The sequence below is a fragment of the Sus scrofa genome, chromosome 2, assembly GCF_000003025.6.
Source record: "Sus scrofa isolate TJ Tabasco breed Duroc chromosome 2, Sscrofa11.1, whole genome shotgun sequence".
In the NCBI taxonomy this organism is placed as follows: Eukaryota; Metazoa; Chordata; class Mammalia; order Artiodactyla; family Suidae; genus Sus; species Sus scrofa.
This window is the reverse complement of record NC_010444.4, coordinates 83,022,661-83,045,549: the sequence shown is the minus strand read 5'-3', so window position 1 is coordinate 83,045,549 and position 22,889 is coordinate 83,022,661. Positions and strand designations below refer to the sequence as shown.

General features: G+C 41.7%; 1 protein-coding gene across 6 annotated transcripts in view; it reads right to left on the bottom strand.

The window, feature by feature from the left end:
* The window catches only part of ARHGEF28 (Rho guanine nucleotide exchange factor 28), a 341,373-nt gene that overhangs the window by 56,577 nt on the left and 261,907 nt on the right, over positions 1 to 22,889 (bottom strand). For all 6 annotated transcript variants that reach the window (XM_021084443.1, XM_021084441.1, XM_021084442.1 and 3 more), the window contains 7 exons: positions 21,709 to 21,956; positions 15,675 to 15,797; positions 13,808 to 13,925; positions 9,666 to 9,920; positions 7,488 to 7,564; positions 2,506 to 2,684; positions 1,052 to 1,143 (listed from right to left, as the gene is read on the bottom strand). In XM_021084443.1, coding sequence (XP_020940102.1) covers positions 1,052 to 1,143; positions 2,506 to 2,684; positions 7,488 to 7,564; positions 9,666 to 9,920; positions 13,808 to 13,925; positions 15,675 to 15,797; positions 21,709 to 21,956 — 1,092 coding nt within the window. The remainder of the gene's footprint in view (positions 1 to 1,051; positions 1,144 to 2,505; positions 2,685 to 7,487; positions 7,565 to 9,665; positions 9,921 to 13,807; positions 13,926 to 15,674; positions 15,798 to 21,708; positions 21,957 to 22,889) is intronic.

Genomic DNA, 22,889 nt, shown 5'->3' with positions numbered 1-22,889 from the left:
GGTCAAGTACAAATTGCTGGGTGGGACCGAAAGAGGTTCAAATCCTAACCGTTCCACTTGGTGACTGTAGCTTCCAGCAAATGACTTAACATCTCCCAGCTCCCATGGTCTCTTCTGTAAATTTGGTGTACTCAATTAAGGTTCGTTTCCTTTCCCATTCCCCTAATTCCAGAAAAACTGGCAAAGCCCATCTTTGTTTATTTGGGCTGTTTTCGATTAAGACTAAACATGAAGCTCAGAGATGAAAATTGAGGCGGCACCGTCCGCAACGAGCAGGACCCACGAAGGGAAACACCGTGAAGGCTGGAGCGGCTCGGCCTTCAGCCAGTGCCGGTCAAAACCAAACATGCTGATTTACGTGTTTGTTCCTCAACATCCAATTTCTGTAACCATCTTCGTCTGCGTCATCTTCCTGGGATTTCAACATGTCACAGATGTCTTTGAGCTTAAAGGGACCTTCACCAGCAGCAAATCCAGGAGCTCTCAGTTTGCCTCGGCATCACTGGGGATGAGTTTAAATCACTCATGTCTACACCCTGTGGCCGTCAGATTCTGGGTGCACTGGCTTAGGGTGGGGGCCAGGCTCTGGCATTTTTAAAGACCTCCCCAAAGGTGGCTAATGCCAGGCCAGAGCTTAGACTCTCTGAATTCATCTCGTGTCCTTACGTCGCAGTTCTGGACACTGAGGACCAGACTGACCGGGTTCCTTATCCAAAGTCATACAACTATGACCTGACAGAAGCAGGATCTAAAATCAAACCACTGGACAACAAGTCCAATGCCTGTCTTACCATACTGCCCACAGTTGCTGTTAGGTTATATGCAGAATTTTTAAAACATGTTTTTAATCACTAAGGGAGAAAGAGACAGGGAGTCATTTTATTTGAGCACGTTTAGTGCCAGAATTTTTTTTTTTTTTTAATGGCAGGGTGGACCTTTGGTGCCGAAAGTCAATCATTTAGTCATAACTTCCCATTCATGACACCTGGGCTTTCCCAACATCCCATAAAAAACCCTCAAGACCAGGGAGCCAGAGGCACCGGCACTGTACCTTGACATTGCTGAATTTTGGCCACTCTGACTTCAGCTCTTCGCCTCTCTTCATCTGATTCACTTGTCTTTCCCCCTTCTTCTTCTGGGCAACTTTAAAAGACAACAGTCAAGAGAGACAACTGAAACCACATCCAAGTATCTTTAGGTTCATGAGAAAGACATGGGAACTTGGCAGTAGAATTGTTCAGAGAAGAAGAATTCAGCATAAAGACAATTCCCCATGCCCCTGGCCAAGAGATTTGATTTTCTTGAGTATATTACGGACCTTGCATAATATAACATAGGTCTCAAAGTCAGCCATGTAGGATGACTCAAATATTCCAAAAAACACATGCACGCACAAACATATACACACAGTACCAATGTCAGCAGCAGGTACAACAAAAGTCATAATGTTTGTTTTCTACTGCCTGTACTTCCATTCCTTTATTTATTTATTTATTTACTTAGTCTTTTGTCTTTTTAGGGCCTCACCCACAGCATATGGAGGTTCCCAGGCTAGGGGTCTAATCGGAGCTGTTATTGCCAGCCTACACCACAGCCACAGCAATGCCCAATCTGAGCCGCATCTCAGACCTACACCACAGCTCATGGCAACGCCGGATCCTTAACCCACTGAGAGAGGCCAGGGGTTGAACCCGCAACCTCATGGTTCCTAGTCAGATTCATTAACCACTGAGCCACGACGGGAACTCCTATACTTCCATTCTTAATGAGGGTAGAGTAGAGAGACTGGAGGGCATAATGGTAGGATGCCAGCTTGGGTGGGCTGCACTTGAGGTGGGGGAATTTTATACAAGATCATTCAAGATCGAACTAATCAAATTACCATTAAGAATGATCATCATCACCCACACATCCCCATATATATATATATATATATATATATATATATATATATATATATATATATGTCTTTGCACAAGTAATGAGGGGTACATTGACATAGCACACTAAGATCCACCAATCTAAAAATGTTTATTGAATGATTCTTCACAATGAGGGACAGAGAGGAACCTAAGACATGGTCCCTGCCCTCAAGGGGCTTCCAATCTAAGAAGCAAACATATATACATAAAAACAAAGATAACAGCCACCAGGCAGTAGATGACAAGCACCAAATAAATGCCTGAGAGAGCAGGTATTAAGGAATTCCGGAGAAGGACGAGAGCACCAGACCTGAGGAGGTCTTCACGAAGGAGGTGAGCCATGAGCTGCGCCAAGACGAGCGGGAGTCACACAGGCAGAGGGGAACGGGGTGTTACATGCGGGGAGGTGCGGAGAGCAAAGGCGCAGATGTGGAAGAGGGGCTACGGCCGGCGGGGGCGGGGGCGGGAGGCAGACGGAGTATTCTGGCGGAGGCTAAGGTTTCATGCAGGGGAGGCACCGTTAGAAAATGTTCTGCAATGGAACAAGTCCATTTCCTAGAGGGCGGACAGAAGAAAACGTTACCTTTCTACTGCCTGTTGGATCCGTCTCATCCAGGCGTTCCGTTCCTCCTTGGAGTTGGTATGAATTTCATACATCTCAGGACCAGCGGACGAAGCGCTGATCAGAAACATTCCTCGCTCCTCATTCGCAACTTCCCTAGCAATGAGCTTCTGAAGGGAAATAACGGACGGCTTCTGATCCTGTGTAAAACAGGATGGGGTACAGATGAAACAGCGTCCCATCTAAAGCAAGGGTATCACAGAACGCAGCAGCCAAGGAAAGCAACGTGTTAGGCCAATCTTTATTTCACTTCAGGCTCTTCAGAAGAGCTGTGCCAGTGGATACGGTCTCCGATGGAAAGGGTACGATGAAGAAGGGACGGAAAGAGAAGATATAGGAGAATGTTTGTCCTTAAGCATTGGTGGTTTAAAGAGACAGCTTTTTAAAAGGCAGAACAATCAGAGAGGTAATTTTAAAAAAAGCTCAAAAGTTTTGTAGCCAGGGATGGCGGGATCCTTCTAGAAGGGCATGGTATTGGAAACAGAGTATCAATATTACAAAGGGATTAAGAGGGTTGGAAGATCTAAAGAGTCCATTGGGTTTGACAGATTAACAATGTTTCAACAAGGTGATGGATAAGGAAACCCAATTACCAAAGAATAGACTGACTATAAAAAGGAAAGGAAAGAATGGGGAGGCAAGACCTCAGATTTCACAGAACCAAGGTCTTCTGCCATTACAGCACCAAGCGCAAGAGCCTAACGCCTACCTGCAAATGCCTCTTGTTCCCACCAACCAGGTGAGCCCTTGCTGGGCAGGAACGGGTCTAATTCATCCTCTTATGCCTAACACATAGTTTCGAATAAGGTAGGCACGACTCAGCAAATGTCTGAGAACTCTATTTAGGCACAATTCCATCAGACAGAAATAGGAAATGTCTAAAACTTGGCACCCAAGCCATGATTAAATCACTTCTTCTTCCAAAGCTTACTGTGATCCTGCAAGGCCCCATTCTAAGCACTGGGGTTCAAAGATGAACAAGACACCAATAATACTAATTTGGATAGGTTGCTGGAGTGGACAGGAGAGCCAAAAGAATGCCTGCAGGATGAACAGCTTGAGGGCTAAACATGAAGCATCTTCTTTGGTTTGTGGCTTCTACCACTGTTTACAGAGTCCGTTACAGTGTGTGGTTTTGCTTTTCCCTCATGGACTGAGTGACGCCTTTATCCAGAACACACAGCTCCATCCCCCCTGCTGACTCTCAGTCCTGACTTGTCTGCTTTCTCAGCACCACACAGCTTTATGACATCTGAAGTGGTATGAGAGGCTATGACCAGAGTACCTCTTCATTCCATCTTCATCCCATTGTGGTTTTGTTTGCTTTTTAGGTCTGCAGCCACAGCAGATGGAGGTTCCCATGCTAGGGGTCCAATCAGAGCTACAGCTGCCGGCCTACACGACAGCCACAGCAACATGGGATCCGAGCCACTTCTGCAACCTACACCACAGCTCACGGCAATGCCAGATCCTTAACCCACTGAGCAAGTCCAGGGATTGAACCTGCAACCTCATAGTTCCTAGTCGGATTCGTTTCCACTGCGCAACAACGGGAACTCCATCTTCATTCCATTCTTAAGAGGTGCAAATACACACACACACACACACACACACACACACACACACACACACACACAAACCACCCATGTTGGGACAGACTGCTGGTCTACCCAGTCCTGAGCACTGCCTTCGCTCATGAAAGAAAAAGCTGCATTGTGGCAGAGTTTTTAGAATGCTGCCCTTTCTGATTAGGGAGATCCCATGAGCACGTTAATATCCCTTCTTCAATCATGGATCTACTACCTAAAACCTTATCTGCTTTTCTTCCTGCAATGCAGTTTCAGCTTCTTCAGCTTAGAAGGTCAGCAGCCTCTGTTCAGAAAGAGGCAGAGAAGGCTTGAATCAAAGGAGACATCAGCAAGAATAGATGACTTGAACTGGGTGTTTAGTGTCGCAAGAGGAGAGGAGGTGGAGGGGTCACATATTTTAAAAGTGAAAAAATATGTCTACGGGTAGAAAGTAGTGTTAATTCAATCACAACAGACCAGGAGGTACCAAGGACATTGTTCATGCTAATCATACATGAACACTAGACCTGATCAAGAATTCAAATTAAATCTCTAGGAATGGAGGGAATGTCTCTGGAGACAGATGTCAAAAACTAGTGTTGCAAAGGCCTAACTTAGGCTGCAGAGAGGCTCTGTTTGTGCCACAGCATTTTAACAACGGATTTTTTTTTACAATAGTTGATGGCATTTAAAAATTGAAGCATTTCCCTTAAAAACAAATACTCTAGATTTCTGGATTTGGGGGGAAAGCAGGAGATTGGCCATCCTGGGCCCCAGATCCTCATTTTAAAACACAAGCGATAGCTGAGTCATCCCTGGCCTGTCTGAGCAACAGGACATATTCGCCAGCTCACTGAGGTCCCTACTGCTCTCTATGAGCTCCCTGATAGCAAGAATTCCATCCAGTTCACTCATTTGCATTTTCTGCCCAAACCCCACAACCCCTGGAGTTGATGACCTCTACCAGAGCAAAAGAGTAGAGGGAACTACTGCATTCAGCCCTGCTGCAACACCAGACCCAATGGTGATTCCACAAAGAGGCTGATTCTACTAGTGAGCCATTCCATTGAGGATTCCACTATGATAACAACATCTTCAGGGCATGCTCGTATTCTGACCTTGCACTTGCATGTGCTCAGTCTTTTTTTGAAAGACATTTATTTTGAAGTTACCTTCTTTGATGTTCAAGAGATCCTCCTAGACTCAGTATTTCAGGATTTAGTGAATGCATCTACTCATTTCTTACATTTGTTCCTGCTCCCATTTCTACTCAGTCCTCTTTAAACACAAATGAAAGTCTCTCGTAAGGCTATTATTATATTATTGTATATATACACAATGAAATACTACTCAGCCATAAAAAAGAACAAAATAATGCCATTTGCATGCAGCAACATGGATGGAACTAGAGACTCTCATCCTGAGTGAAGTAAGTCAGAAAGAGAAAGATAAATACCATATGATATCACTTATATCTGAAATCTAATATACAGCACAAATGAACCTTTCCACAGAAAAGAAAATCAGGGACTTAGAGAACAGACTTGTAGTTGCCAAGGGGGATGGGTAGGGAGTGGGATGGACTGGGAATCTGGGGTTAATAGATGCCAACTATTGCTTTTGGAATGAATAAGCAATGAGAGTATAGCATTGGGAACTATGTCTAGTCACTTATGATAGAGCATGATAATATGTGAAAAAGAACATATATATATGTATGTGTGACTGGATCCCATGCTGTACAGCAGAAAATTGACAGAACACTGTAAACCAGCTATGATGGAAAAAATAAAAATCATTAAAAAAAAAAAAGAGGGACAGATCCATATTTCAGGACATACTTTAAGCTGAGAATCACAACTTGATCTAAAACCACATGCATGTTGTCCTAGAAAACAAGATAGTTGTCTGTGCTGTGAATAATTCTTGACCCATCAGCAGGTCATTTGGCTGATAATGCTACCCAAGAAGCAGGATTTGCTTCTCTTTCGGGTCTTTGTTTTTGAAGAAATCTTTGTTTCTATAAACATGTAGTGTGAATTTGTTTTCTCTTCCAGCATGGCTCTCACCATCCCACAAGACAAACAAAATGGTCCTGCTTCCAGCTTATTTTCTCTGTATTCTTTCAAAGCATCCAAGATAATAGCAAAGATGGGTTGGTGGACAAATCAGTAAGTTCTCATGAAATGTGCAATACATGTAGTTCAGATGGATCAGGGCCATGGAACGAGTTTAAGGCCTCTTGCTATCCTCTGGTGGAGCTTGTGAAATAATCTCTGACTTTTACACAACTTGGCATCGCTGCGCTGATGAGAGTCAAGGTGCTGAACAGGGTGAAGAAGCCCACTTGGGCCAAGCTGACGAGTACAGACAGGCAGCTGAAACACTGCTCCAGCCTCTTCCTCCCCAGAATCCATCACTGGGCAGGCATACTTCTTTCTTGCCTCTGAACAGTGTAAGAGATACTTCCTGAAGCTTTGAATTTGCCCAAACCAGCTGGAATTGGGGATATCTGCTAATGGTACCCACATATCCTACCAGTCGATGGATGATAAACACTAATGTAGAGAGTCACCATTAACTGCCTACACCGGTGCTGCAGCTTAAATTCTTGCCTATAATAGGGCCTGATGCTCCAGGATGCTGACAAGGGGTTACCTGAGGACATCTTCTATCTTGAAGTGAGATGCTTCGTAAGAAACATTATAAAATACTGGTTTTACTGTTAGTCTGAGTCTCACTCTGTGCTGGCAATGAGGTTTACATAGCACGCTACAAAGACAAGTGTTACATGAAGAACCTTAGTGATGAGTAGCATGATGATGGATATAAGAAAGTATTCTCTGTACACTTTAGATACCAGGATAGCATTCTCATGTTTGGAACACCCTGACAGTTGTGAAGGGAGTTAGCAACTGGTGCAGCAGGCCCTGTCCAATGGGGAGAGAGAGAGGGAGGTGCCAAAAGTGACCGGCTGTTCTCAGCACGAACATCTGAGTGGCTGCAAAGTCAGGAATGGGGGCGGGGAATTCCTGGAGGAAAGACCAAGATAGACCAAGACAGCAGAGGGTCCCTCGTGGGGTTTAGGGCAGTGCCCATTCACCAAACAGTACCAAAGGACTTCAGTATTTCACCATTGGCGAAACGGCTGCATCGGCTGACTACCAGTCCCCATTGAGATAAATGAACACATATCATGCCTGGTAAATCCAATTACAGGCTCGTTCCTAAATACTGTAATCGCTGAAAATGGGAATATACCATAGGCATGATCTTGCCAATGGACCATTTAATTTCATGAGGAATTCCAGGCATTTTTCTTGGAGCTGTGGAATTAAACCAGTTAAAATATTCATCACATGGCCGTATACTTACAACAGCTGCAAAGATGTATTTCTGGTCTTTTTCTTGTAAAAAGAGCAGCACATCAGTTAGAAGCAGAGCTAGGATATCTTCAAAGGAAAAAAAAAATATTACTAGTATTAAGCAAACTGTAGTTAAAATGTCTTTACTAAATATTCAGATTTCATGTTTAAACAATTTAAATAAATGTATTAAAAATAAAAAGACTAAGATTTAGTCTAACTATAAAACTTTTATGAAAATGCCTATCTTATGATAGCTAAAGATCTAGTTTATAGATAATTTAGTAGGTGAGCTGTGGTTAAGTGTGCATGGCTATGTGTGTCACTGTCGGTACAGATAAATCTCAAGTAAAACTTAATGTCATAGCTTTCAAAATAAGAAACATATCCAATTAAAACAAAGGTTCTAGGGAGTTCCCTGGTGGCCCAGCAGTTGAGGATTTAGCATTGTCACTTCTGTGGCTCAGGTTCAATCCCAGCCAGGGAACTTCTGCATGCTGTGAGAGTGAACCAAAGAAAAAAATAAATAAATCGGGAGCATCACAGATATTAATCAGCTTAAGAAAGATTGCCCTGAGCCTTTATTATAAAAAGTTAAAATAGGAGTTCCCACTGTGACTCAGCAGGTTAAGAACCCAACATAGTCTCCGTGAGGATACAGGTTTGATCCCTAACCTTGCTCAATGGGTTAAGGATCCAGTGTTGCCACAAGCTGCAGCACAGGTCAAAGATATGGCTCGGATCTTGTGTTCCTGTGGCTCTGGTGTAGGCTGGCAGCTGCAGCTCCAATTTGACCCCTAGCCTGGGAACTTCCATGTGCCACAGGTGCAGCCATAAAAAAGAAAAAATAATAATATTAAAAATAAAAAAGAAGATTCTAATAGAATGGAGCAAGCCCTTACCTTTAGGGCAAAAAAGATGCTTAATTTAAAATGTTCATGGGCAGCTTCTGCCTTGATTATACTAATATGTATTGTCTATACTAATATATATATAACTAATCTGCTATTTTGTTCCATCTGATCTGAGGGAAGTCAGTGATCCCACACTTCCCTTACATAATGTTCACAAGAAACCACCTTCAGTGTACCACTAAGCATTCTACCACAAAGGTACCACGCTGCTCATTCTTCAAATCAGATTAAGAGCAAATGACTTGGAGCAATAGGTCTACAGACTGCAGTTAACATTTTACTTGTGGTTAATATTCTAATTGTGGTTAATGTTTAGTTGCAACATTGCGAGTTGCTGATCAACAAATCCCATTTGGGTCATTTGTTGCAACTACCACAAAATCTTGATAATCCTGCAATGGGTACCAACCTTGGGGTACTTGGAATGTAGCAACCTCTTCGTCTCATTGCTTACCTAAGGAAGTTACTAAGATACATTAGAAACAAGGAAATCAGGCCAGCTGTGCTTAATCCTGCCTTCAAACTCACATAGGCACTTTTCAGCATCCCTATGCCTGGGCTTCATCCTCACATCAATAAAGTCAGAACCTCTGGGAGGAGACTTGGGCGTCTGTAAATTTTTTACACTCCAGAGGCCATTCTAGGGTTTTAAGTCCAGTGGCCAGGGTAGAGAAAGTCTCAGACAAGGTGCAGCTACAGAGTCAGCCCTTAAAGGATCAGAATAAACTGTTTTAGACGTTAACCAGATTAGGAGGTTAATGCCCAACAGAAAACAGCACATCCACATCAGCATGTATATTTATGCATTACATTGCTCAGTCCCAAGGATGATGTTTCAAATTCATTTCTCCCCTCGATGGTCTGAGCCCCAGGCTCGCTTGGCACAACACACTCCGGGTGTGTATGTGTACCACTGCACTTTCAACACACTACATTTGCCTGAATAATATTTCTGCACCAACTATTAGCAGAATTCTCAGTTCCTTTGACTCAAACATCTCAAACTTGAAAACCCACACAATACCTAAGAAGCCCTTCACTTGTGGCAACAAACTGCCCCCAAGAGCTTATAGCCTGGGGCACCCTGGTCTGTTGACCTTTCCAACTCAATCCTACAGGAATCTTTCCACTGACCCGGTGTTTGTGTGTGTGCCTGCATTGCTGAAACATTCTTTGTTTTTGGTTTGGTTTGGTTTGGTTTTTGTAATCTGTCTTCTGTTAAATGAATCAGGTGCATGAAAGAGGGAGAAATTGGCCTGTCCCAGCCACTGTACCTTTGAAACGACCTGTTGCAGTTTTCCAATAAACAAGGCCCTCATACAGAAGGGTCCTCTCTTTACTCATCAGCGCCTGCTTCCGAAAGACGTGGCCGTTTTTGAGCTTGGTGTATGTTTTGTTTTCGATCTTACTTAGGATCTCAAGCCATTTTTGTTTTTTCTCATACTCGCTGACTTTTAAATCCACGGCTGCAATCATGTCTTTAATTAAGCAAAGAGCTTTGCATAAGTCTTTCTGTTCTTCAGTGCTCTCTGCATGGGAAAAAGAAAGAACAAACACCATGAAATAAGCCAGTCTTCTAAGGAAGATACTTTTTCTTTAGTTTTAAATACAGTTAAATATATGATCCAGACAGCAAAAAATTCTGTAACAGAAATATTGGATTAACTTCAAATACTCTGTCTTCACTCTACACCCTTCCTCCCTAAAAGGATGGTTAAAATAGGTCATTAAGAAGATTTATTTATCAGATGCTTCATCTGAAACACTGTGACCATGCGATTGCCAGGAGTTCCAGAGACAGGTCTGACCTTCCTCCCTAGAGCAGTGAATGTGTTATATCCCAAGTTCAGTTTTCCTTCCACCTTCCCAGACAATAATATTCCCAGAAAATAATAAGTATTCCAATAATCCCCACACCAAGCTTCTTAGAATTTAACTGAGCTACAAGCCCAAGTTCAAGTCCTTTCCCGAAAGGGAACTGCAGGGTGACTTGAATGGGTCCTCAACTCATTTGCCTTCCTAGCTCCCTTTCTCCATAAAAAATACTATTCAGGAGTTCCCGACATGGCTCAGTGGTAAACAAGCCTGACTAGTATCCATGAGGTTGTGGGTTCGATCCCTGGCCTCGCTCAGTGGGTTAAGGATCTGGTGCTGCCGTGAGCTGAGGTGTAGGTTGCAGATGCAGCTCAGATCTGGCATTGGTGTGGCTGTGCTATAGACTGGCAACCTCTATATGCCACGGGTGCAGGCCTAAAAAGACCAAAAAATAATAATATTCAAAATTACAGTTTAGTACTGCATTAGCATAAAGATAAATATGTTAATGATATATATTAAAACATTTTTCAACCTAAAAAAAAATGGGACCAAGGCAGGGTGCTGAGTGCGTAAGTCCGCCATGCTCATGCCAATAAAGTAGATAATCAGAGTTCCCGCCGTGGCTCAGTGGTTAAGGAATCCGACTAGGAACCATGAGGTTGTGGGTTCGATCCCTGACCTCGCTCTGTGGGTTAAGGATCCGGCGTTGCCGTGAGCTGTGTGTGGTGTAGGTTGCAGACACGGCTCGGATCCCGCATTGCTGTGGCTGTGGCTGTGGTATAGGCTGGCAGCTACAGCTCTGTTTGGACCTGGGAACCTCCATATGCCAGGGGAGCGGCCCTAGAAAAGGCAAAAAGACAAAAAAAAAAAAAAAAGTAGATAATCATCATGCCAGTTGTTAACTCCTTGAAATACTGGCCAAATCACTTATCTCTAGATTATTTTTTAAAAATTCTGGAGGAGTTTCTGATACAATCTCCTGGAGGTCCAGATGAAACTAAATTTAGCTATTTTTTTAATATTTGATTTAAAACCCCCAGGTAGTTGATGTTTATTGAGGTGAATGGAACTAAAAGGGAAAGTTTTGGGAGATCAGAAAAATCCTAGAAGGAGAGGAGAAAAGAAAAACAGAGCAAATGACCTATTCTCTAGAGTCTAGAGCAACAGAAATAGCAGCAAAGTGGAACAAGAACAAGTCCTCCAAAGGGTCTAAATGATCCAGCCTCTAAATGTTTTCAAAAGATGCACGCTGGCTTTGTCAGGAAACCAAGGAACAGATTGTGACACCCACTGTTAACAAGGAAGATTTTCCCACTGCCCGTGAAAGAATACACTTCCTTTATTTCACTACATTACTCCACCTGCCACCCAACTAAGCAGCTGCCCTTCCAAAAAAAAAAAAAAGAAAAAAGAAAAGAAAAGAAAGGTACTTCTTTCTAAAGAGCATATTTCATGTATAGGAAAGTTGAGGAGAGATAATCCAATCAAAGCTGAGTTACAAGGTGACTTAGAGTAAGGCCAGGAAAAGGCTTGGAGACTGCAGATCTTCGGGGACAAATTACTGTCTTATAACAGCTTGCACAGAATGTGCAGCATCAGGCCCACCTGGGAGTCTCATTAGAAAGGCTTACCTGGGGTTCTACCTCAGACCTACTGAATCAGAGTCTTTGTGTAAACAAGGTCCCCAGGCGAAGGGTATCAAGTTCAAGTTCGAAAGGCACCGCCACAACAGAGCCACATGAATTAATGTTCCCAGAAGCCAGAGAGAGAACTGGTTGGAAAGATCCAAGCGAACTAAGGAGATGGCAGTCCATTCAGCCCCTAGGACCACCCTATCTGAGGAAGTCACACTTCTCATTTCCAACACACAGCAGGCAATCCGTTCATGCATTCTACCTGGAATTTGGCGTGAGATGATTCTCAGAGGGGCACGAACTGACCTAACACCATCTGACAGAGAGAATATAACTGTAACACAAACTGAAAGTCTTGATTTTGTTTTCATTCTTTTACTAAGAACAAAATGATGAGGCCTTCCCCTTTCTCTTTTTTCTTTTTTTGACTGTGCCCATGGCATGCAGAAGCCAAGGATCAAACCTGAGCCACAGCAGTGACAACTCCAGATCCCTAACTGCTGGGCCACCAAGGAACTCCAGACTTCTCTCTTTATATTGTGCTTATATATTCTCTTATGTTAAATTATAGGAAGCAATAAAAACGAGACATAAGGGGCGCTCCCGTCGTGGCTCAGTGGTTAACAAATCCAACTAGGAACCATGAGGTTTCGGGTTCCATCCCTGGCCTTGCTCAGTGGATTAAGGATCCGGCATTGCCATGAGCTGTGGTGTAGGTCGCAGACATGGCTCGGATCCCAAGTTGCTGTGGCTCTGGCGTAGGCCGGCGACTACAGCTCTGATTCAACCCCTAGCCTGGGAACCTCCATATGCACGGAAACGGGCCTAGAAATGGCAAAAAGAGAAAAAAACCAAAAAACAAAAAACAAAAAAACTAGACATAAGGAATCGATGTCACCATTCCTGCCTGAACTTAGGTCCTATCCTAATGTGATGGGAAAAAATCGAAAGACTAAATCACGCATTTCTACCCCTTCTGAAAAAAAAAAAAGGATGTTAGAAGTTGACTTTTCCAGAGGGGGCCTTTATGTTCTCCACCATTTTCAGGATCTCCAAGTCATTTGATTACAGCCAAGATCATAAAAATAGCTCCCCTTATTGGGCACCTTAATTACACCAAGCTGTGTACTGGACACTTTCTGAAACAATCTCACTTCATCCTTTATAACAAGTCCATAAGATAAGGACTATTATTCTCCTTAGTGGAGGAAACTAGCCCAGCCTGCCCAAGTCATTTCATCCACTTGCCCAACTAATGATCGGCAGAACCAAGGATCTGCAAAGCAAACACAAGTTTACACAAGGCCAAATCCAAGTCCCTGTTAACATAATAACTTCCACCCTAATGTACTCCAGATCAGTCAGCTAGCTGGAGGAATAGGCATTTTTATCTACCCATTTGCCGCACTGATATGTTTACAGATAGCCTGTTCTGTACCAGCCACTGCATTAGGTATTGAATCTAGGCCCCTCAAGGAGCTTATAGTCCAGCCTTGTGCATTAATAGTCTCTTAGGAGATGCCCAGATGTTGGGCCCTGGAACTGAATGAATTGCCAGAGTCAAAAATGGTCCCTCCATAAATCATTCTTGATCTAATAAATCACCACTTGGGGGAGCTGAGGATCAATCGCATGTTTCATCAGACTGCCGGGGAGTGACAGGAAGATGAAGAAGAAGAGGTCTTAGGGTCTGGATATGGGGAAAATATAGACGGGAAAGGCAGGGTCCAAGTATAACGAAGCCTGCTTGCCTTGGACTGCTTGGAAAAATTCAGGCTATTGGCCAAGATACATTATGACAGGCAACTTTTCAAAATGGATCCAATTCGTACGCTTTATGGTTTTTCCATAAGGAAAAATCTTATGAATCAGAGGGCACAAGTATTGATAGCTATTTACAACACTTCGGCTATGGTTAAAACCAATGAAAGAGGCAAATGTTTGTCCCAGAAGTCATCACTCACCCTTTGTGTACTGCAGTATCCTTTCCACCAAGACAGGGTATTTCGTAATGCGCTGAGTGACCAGCAGAATGCATTCTGGAATTCCTCGGCGTCGAGCCAAAAGATTACTATTTCGGAGCTTAAAATGTACACATATATATATTTTTAATATACACAAACTCTACCTGATTTTCTTTTTAGGTAGAAACTTTAATTACACAAAGACTCTGCCACAGTATACTTCTACTATATAATATGCAACATCAATTAAAATGACGGTCATTATACGCTGTCATTAATTTCAATAACCCAACTCTCCAAGATTGAGAAGTTTCAAGTTACTCTGATGTACTTACAGTTAATTCCAAAAATGAGCAAGTTTTAATACTTGTTAGTGCTAAGATTCATGAATAGCAAAAGTTTTGAAAAATACTCAGAAATTAAAGTTACATTTTGTACCTGAGTTTGCACTTAACTATTTGTTTTTCCAACAGGTTTTTTTCTACATTTGTTATTAATCATCATAGCATAAAGTTTTCTCTAATCAGGACAACATTTTTTCTCATAATCTCAAAGCATTCTTTTCAAGTTCTCAATACACATGTACAATTTTTTTTTTTTTAAGAAGACTGGTAGCATTTTTTTTTAAATTGTAGATAAAAAACTTTAGAATCCATGAAGCTCAAAATGACAAATTTCTTCAATAAATAAGCTAGATGATTTAAAAAAAAATGGGATGGGGGGAGTTCCCGTCATGGCTCAGTGGTTAACGAATCTGACTAGGAACCATGAGGTTGCAGGTTCGATCCTTGGCCTCGCTCAGTGGGTTAAGGATCTGGTGTTGCTGTGAGCTGTGCTGTAGGTCAGACGCAGCTCGGATCCTGCGTTGCTATGGCTGTGGTGTAAGCCGGCAGCTACAGCTCCGATTAGACCCCTAGCCTGGGAACCTCCATATGCCTTGAGTGCGGCCCTAGAAAATACAAAAAAAAAAAAAAAAAAAAAAAAAAAAGGGATGGGGAGCATTCAGTTGAAAGGAGATTTAAATGATATAACCCCCTTGTGCAATATATGAAACTTGGTCAAATCCTGACTTAACCAATCCAACTTAATGAGATAATCAGGGAAATCTGAATACTAGCCAGCTGTTTGAAGATATTTAAGGAGTTCCTGTTGTGGTGCAGCAGAAACGAATCCGACTGGAAACCATAAGGTTGAGAGTTTGATCGGCCTCACTCAGTGGGTTAAGGATCTGGTGTTGCTGTGAGCTGTGGTGAAGGTCACAGACACGGCTGGAATCCTGCATTTGCTGTAGCTGTGGTGTAGGCCAGCAGCTGTAGCTCCGATTAGACCCCTAGCCTGGGAACCTCCATATGCCGCAGGTGTGGCCCTAAAAAGACAAAAGACAAATATATATATATATATATATATACAGAATTATTGTCTATTTAAGTGTAATAATGCCACCGTGATTTTTTCCTTCCTCTGGCACTATGATTTTTTAAAGATATATTGTTCAGAGATACAGGTTATATATGAAATGATGTATGTCACAGACTTGCTTCAATTAATCCAGTGGGGGTGGGTCGGATTCTTTATTTTTACTGTGGTTTTTTGGATTCATCACTCATCAGAGCATGAAACAGCTTCATAGAGTATTACAAAAGTGCTTGGATGTTTGGAGAACACAACTTCACAAATAAAAGATACAAAAACAAATGATTTGGGAGAAATATTTTACCAACACAGAAAAAGAGACTATCTATTTTTGTCACAACCCTATCAATTCTCTCATCCCCAAAACACACTCACACCTGAGAGTCAGTTGGATCATGTAGGAAACAAGCATGAACTGGCTTACCAGTTTGTAACAGAGTTTTAAAGTACTTGCCTTAATAAAATTCTGGAACTTTTTATTCTGCTGGAGTTCTTTAAAGAGGCTAACAGCTTCTTTGTGATGGCTACAGAATTCCCCATATATTTTCTTCATTTTATTTGCATTTTCTTCTGAAAACTGAGAAGAATAACATTTTAGTGCTGGCTTATAAGTTTAGTCAATTCTAAACACTGAAAAGAACATGCAATTTTCATCTATTTTGATGCATTCTTTTCAAATAAAGAATAAACATCCTGGAATTTCCAACCACAATTACTTCTCTTCCCCAGACATTTTTTTAAATTAAAGGAGGAAGAAGAAGAAGTCAAGAGGTAAGAAGAAGACGTCAACCTAATGTGATTATATTTTATTGAACTAACTCGATTATCAATATCCAAATGAAAAACACTTGATATCTTCCATTTTTTTGTGTGTTTGTAGGACTTTATAATTTCAATTTATGTCTTAATTCTGTTATAGATTGAAGGAAGGGTAAGGGGATCCTTGGGAAGACTGACATTACACTGGCTAACTGATCATGTCCATGAACTCAATCCTCAGTTGAGAATTTGACTTTTGTCATCACAAATAGATCAAGATGCAGGCTGTCATTAGCCAAGTGACAGAGAACGAGGAGTAATCAGAAGACCAACTTATTAACTGATGGACACGAGTAGAGATGTGAGCTACATATTTCAATAATCTTGACCTATAGAAAAATCTCTGTAGAAAAATCTACATGGGAATCAACTTGGAATCATAAGGTGGTTTGGAGAGAATTAGCTGAATTATTTGAATGCCAATGTTTCAGACTCTGATGACCCTGGGTATATATGTCTGTGTTGAAGGTCACTGCAATAGAAACCAGAACATGGGAGTTCTCTTTGTGGCTCAGTGGTTAACGATCCCAACCAGAATCCATGAGGATGCCGGTTTGCTCCCTGGCCTCGCTCAGTGGGTTAAGGATTCAGCATTGCCATGAGCGGTGGTATAGGTCACAGACTCAGTTTGGATCCCATGTTGCTGTTGCTGTGGCTGTGAGCTGTAGCTCTGATTTGACCCCTCACCTGGAAACTTCCATATACCTTGGGTACAGCCTTAAAAAGCAAAAAAAAAAAAGAAAGAAAGAAAGAAAGAGAGAAACAAACAAACCAGAACACACCTACACCTCCTTAGAAAGTACATTTAAATGTACAACACTCTGGTCTTTTCAGTTTTGCTTACATTTTTATCTATGTTTGAGGCCAACACTCACAACAATAATACTTAGGTACAAATATAACAAAACATGCAGGTCTTATGTGCTGAAAACTGCACAATGCTAGTGAAAGAAATAAAGAAGATTTAAATAAATGTACCATATTCATAGATTGGAAGGCTCTCAACACAGTAAAGTTGTAAGTTCTCCCCAAGTTAATATACAGGTTTAATTCAATTCTTGACAAATTGCAACAATTTTTTGTAATAGACAAGAATTTTCTTGAATTTATGTGAAAAGTTAAGGGAATTAGAATAAAGACAATTTTGAAAAAGAATAACAGTGACAGCTCAATCTACTCAATTTCAAGATTATATAACAATTGCAATTATGACTGTGGAAGGACACACACAGATTGATGGAACAAAACAGGAACCCAAAATGCCCAACGGATTTTGACAGAGGGCAAAAGCAATTTATTGGAGGAGGGACAACCCATTAAACAAATGATATTGGAGCAAACGAACATCCACAGACCAAAAAAATAACCCTGACCAAAGTCTCATATCTTATACAAAAATTAACTCCAAGTAAATCACAAACTTAAATGTAAAACATAAAACCATAAAGACTTTAGGAGAAAATCTTTGGGATCTCAGGCTGGACAAAGAGTTCTTAGACTTGAAACCAAAAGCATAACTTATTGGACCTTACCAGGATTATAGAAGTTATAGACTTAGAAAAAGCATTTACAAACCACATATCTGACTAACAGCTAGTCAGATATATATAAATAAATATTAAGAACATATAAAGAAATATTAATACTCAACGGTAAGAAAACAATGCTATTAGAAAATGGGCAAAAGAGAGAAACAGCCATTTCACCAGAGAGGATATACCGATGGTAAATGAGCACTAGAAAGATATCCAACATCATAAGCCACTGGGGATTTGTAATTTAAACCTCAAGGAGATATCACTACACATATCAAAGAATAGTTAAATAAAAAGTACTGAAAGCACCAATTGTTGGTGAAGAGGTGGATAAACTGGGTTACCTGTCCATTGTTGCCAGGAATGTAAAATGGAACAACCACTCCAAAAAACAGTTGGTAGTTTCTTACAAAATGAAACACACACCTACCAACCATACAACCCTGACACTATACGCTCAGGTAGTGACCCTGGAGAAGTGAAATGTAAACATGCCCACAAATCTGGGTGTGATTGTTTAGAGAAGCTTTATTTCCAATAGCTCAAAATTAGAAACATCCAGATGCCCTTAGACAAGTGAATGATTAAACAAACTGTGGTACATCAATCCATCAATAAAATTCATCAATAAAAAGGAACAAACTATTGACATACACAGCCATTGAGATGCTTGAGAGAATTATGCTCAGTGAAAAAAGGGCAACCCAACAGGCATTTACGGTGTATAATCTATATAACATGTACATAATTTATATAACATTATTGAGATGGCAAAATATAGAAAAAGGGAACAGATTAGTGGTTGCCAGTAGCTGGGGACAGGAGGAAAGTAGGGGTGGCTATAAAACCACCAGAAGAGGAATCTTCATGGCAATAGAAAGAGTCTGTGGTTTTGCTGTATCACTATCAGTAACCTGACCGGGACACTCTATTTTAGCTCTGTAAGATTCTACCATTGGGGGGAAAATAATTTAAAAATGCTAAATCCCAGACCCAGTCCCATCTAACAGCACACCAGGGTTGGGAGCAAAGGAGTCCTCCTTCTTAACAAGCTTAAGCACATTCTTAGGTACCAGAAGTTGGAAAACCACTGCTCTATCCAACGTCATTCCACAAGTTCACAAGTTCTCCCAACACCCACAAGTTCCCACGAACTAGACTGCCATCATATTCCAGCCCAGCCTCCCAAGATCCATGCAGCATCCTAGGTTGGACTGTGGGATTTCCCCAAACACTCCCAGACATCCTTCGACAGCTGGCTCTCCCCCGTTCCCACAGAGCGCCACTCCCACAGCCATTGTCTGAAGATTTTGCCAATATATTCTTCAGGAGAGAACTTTATTTGCATAGCAGGGGAAGGAATCCTTTGCCATACCCACCAACAGGAACACAAAAGCCAACTTAATCCTCTTCTCTGAATACCAAGAATCTTCCTGCAGTGGAGACGTCTGTGCAGCATCTAAATGACTGCCAGGCTCACCCCATGTCATGGCCAACTTCCCAAACCTTGTTCTCAACTTAAGCCCTGCTTTTATCCACACAAATTAAATAAAATATAGAACCAGTAAAGATGGGAAATTTTTGTTAACTATGAAAGGTGACATAAAAACAAAAATGTTTTAAATGATTTGAATTAAAAGTCATGACTGGAGGTTCTCTGGTGGTGCAGTAGGTTAAGGACCCGGTGTTGTCACTGCTGTGGCGTGGGTTTGATCCCTGACCCAAGAACTTTCATGTGCCACGGATGCAACCAAAAAAAGTAAAATAAAAGAAGTCATGACTTGTATCAAGGAAAGACAGATGGATGCAAATACCTTCAAGCGATAAAATAATCTTGCACTTCATTTTTGAATGCACTCAGATTCACGTTCACAAACATTCAGACATTTTTATTCAAATTATCTTGCAGGAGTTCTCGTCATGGAAGAGACAAATCTGACTGGCATCTGTGAGGATGCAGGTTTGATCCCTGGCCTTGCTCAGTAGGTTAAGGACCCGGCGTTACCATGAGCTGTGGTGTAGGTGTAGGTGTAGGTTGCAGATGCAGCTCAGATCCCGTGTTGCTGTGGCTGTGTCTAGGCCAGCAGCTACAGCTCCCATTTGATCCCTAGTCTGGGAACCTCCATATGGCGCAGGTATAGCCCTAAAAAGACAAAAGACAAAAAAAAAAAAAAAAAAAAAACTGTCTTGCAAAGTACTTTATAGTCTCTTAACCTCACACTGTATATGTTTTAGGTGAATTATGAAGACAGAACAGGTCCAGGTCTTTAAAGATAATATGCAAAGCAGATAATGCTTTGATTAAAAACTTACTACTAATGTGGATTTTTACATTGTTAGACACATGGAAGCAGATTTTGGACAACTGTCAGATTCTTTTCTTTTCGTGCCTTAAAAATACTTGTTTTTAAGTATATTCACATCAATGAACTTAACTCCCCAATTTTTAGCATATAGACCAACAGCTGAACTCCACTGGTGTGTGTGACAGGGTGAAATGCGGACAAAATCAGTATTTTGGAGGTGATATTTTGGCCTCTACCTAGAGAAAGCCAAACTAAGGGGAGTGGGTACGGATCTCTATGCCTTTCCTCAGACGCTGTAAGGGGCTTTTGTAACATGGCATTGGAGTGAACTCCTGGTGTGTTTTTCCCAAGTAACCCACTCATTCAGTAGTACCAAGCACTGATCTAGGTGCTGAAACACAGTAGTAACCAAACAGACAAGACTCTCTACCTCGCTGGGACTTACAGACTAGAGAGATGGTAGAAAGCTTCCCCACAATGTCACTGTAGATGCCTCAGGATATCACAGTCTTCACTCAAATCCAGCCATGCCATTTATGAGATGTGTGAACTTGAGTCATTACTTCTCCAGGCCTCACTTTAAAGGAAACTAATATCAACCTCACTGATGTGAAGGTTAAGTGAGTAATAAAATGGAAGCGTTTTTAAAGTGTCCACCATATTCAGGGCACTAGAGACCTGTTATTTAACTTCTGTATTAGCATGTTGGAAATGGAAAGCCTCTTTCGGAAAGACCAGGAGGCAATGCAAATTATCAAAAGTAAGATTTTTTTTTTTACTTAGGAGAGTGGCACAGCCCATTCTCACTGATGCTTCAAACATCCCCAGCACCTAAAAAAGTGCCTCCTTTTTTTTCCTTTTCTTTTATTTTATGGCCACATACGTGGCATATGGAAGTTCCCTGGCTGGGGTCAAATCTGAGCTGAAGCTGCCAGCCTACGACACTGTCACAGCAATGCCAGATCTGAGCTGCATCTACAACCTACACTGCAGCTTGCAGCAATGCCAGATACTTAACCCACTGAGTGAGGCCAGGGATCAAACCTGCATCCTCATAGATGCTAGTCGGATTCTTACTTAACCCGATGAGCCACACGATAGGAACTCCTCCAAAAAGTGCCTCCTTTTAGTGGGATTTGCTCATTTTACCCATCCCCAGGCATGAACTCGGGGGCTCTCATTATAATAGATCTGCCCCAAGCCTCTTTTTTTTTTTTTTTTTTTGTCTTTTTGCCATTTCTTGGGCCGCTCCCGTGGCATATGGAGGTTCCCAGGCTATGGGTCAAATTGGAGCTGTAGCTGCCAGCACACACCACAGCTCACGGCAACCCGGATCCTTAACCCACTGAGCAAGGCCAGGGATCAAACCCGCAACCTCATGGTTCCTAGTCGGATTTGTTAACTACTGAGCCACGACGGGAACTCCTCACGCCTCCTAAAATGAGACAGCTCTTATCCAGGAGACACTGGTGAAACAGCACGGGCTCCCTGGGGTAGGCATGTAATTAGAGAGCCCATCACATGAAGAAGTCTAAGTAAATTTTCATAAGGGATTCACTTGTGCCTATGAACTGAAAACAGTGATAGGGCCAGTGATGATCCAGCCATCCTGTGACACATGGGAGAGCCAGTCACTGCCCCCCACCTCCCCACCCCACCCCCGGGACCTCAGTCCTACACACCAACACCACAGAAAAGGAAACCAGCCAAACCCACTCATCAATAATCATAAGAAATCTATTCCAGCTCTCTGTAGGCTCTGGACACTCTGGAGAGTCTGCTCACCGTTAGATTTTGAGGTTTTAGGACTTTTTTAAACCTTTCTCACCTGTTGTACTAGAATATCTCCGATGCGGTTGATGACAAAATTCCTGTCGTTGCCAATACAGGATTCTTGCCTTCGCTCCTTCATACTATAGAAGAAATGCCTGTGGATTTCCAGTAACTCATCCAAACAGGGGAAGATTTTATCCACAGTGCTGTGGTCCAGCTGCAGCTCCTCTTTCATCCCTTTCCTGAAGATCTCAGACATGATGAACAGGGTCTGGATGTGATGCATTTCTGTTTGCATCAGCTCTGAAACAGGTGAGCAGAAACAAGCTTTTAAAAAAAACCAAGGATCGTTGGATGAACTAGACTTATTGAATCATTTTGTAATATATATAAATATTGAATCATTATGGGGTACACCTGAAACTAATATGTCAATTATACCTCAATTTTTTAAAAAGTATCCCAGTTAATCTAAACTAGTAGCTAAACACTATGCTGCACGAAAAATAAAAAAGAGGGAATGTTTAGGAATAATACTCTCTCACTATTAAAGTCAGCATTGATTAAACATTTAATGTAAGCTCAAAATATTAAACTATCCTCGGAGTTCCCATTGTGGCTCAGGAGTTAATGAACCTGACTAGTATGTATGAGGACGCCGGTCAGATCCCTGGCCTCAATCAATGTGTTGAGGATTCGGCATTGCTGTGAGCTGTGGTGTACATCGTAGACGTGGCCTGGATCTGGTGTTGCTGTGGCTGTGGTGTGGGCCGGCAGCTACAGCTCCGATTAGACCCCTAGCCTGGGAACCCCTTTTAGGGCCATACAGTAAATTAAATTAAATTAAACTATTCTTTTTCCAGACATTATAAGAGGAAATTTATAAGTCAAGTCTATATATAAGAAGATAACATATTGAATGCTCATAATATAACCAGCTCACATCTTTGTCCCTTCACAGCTGGGAACCGGGTTCTATTTTCCCCTGAATGTTACATAAAATACAGCTTAGTTGACCCCTTTTCTTTTCTCTCTTTTTTTCTATTTTCTTTCTTTCTTTTTTCTTTTTTTTTTGCATTGAGTAGGAGCACAATTAATTTGGCGAACTACACTGAGTTAAATACAATGAAGTTCCTCAGTGTATACAACACCAGGTCCTTTCTATTACTAGATCTGTCTCCGAAATTACTCTTTTTCCAGGAGAAAGCAATGTGTCATGATCAAGGAACATCAGCA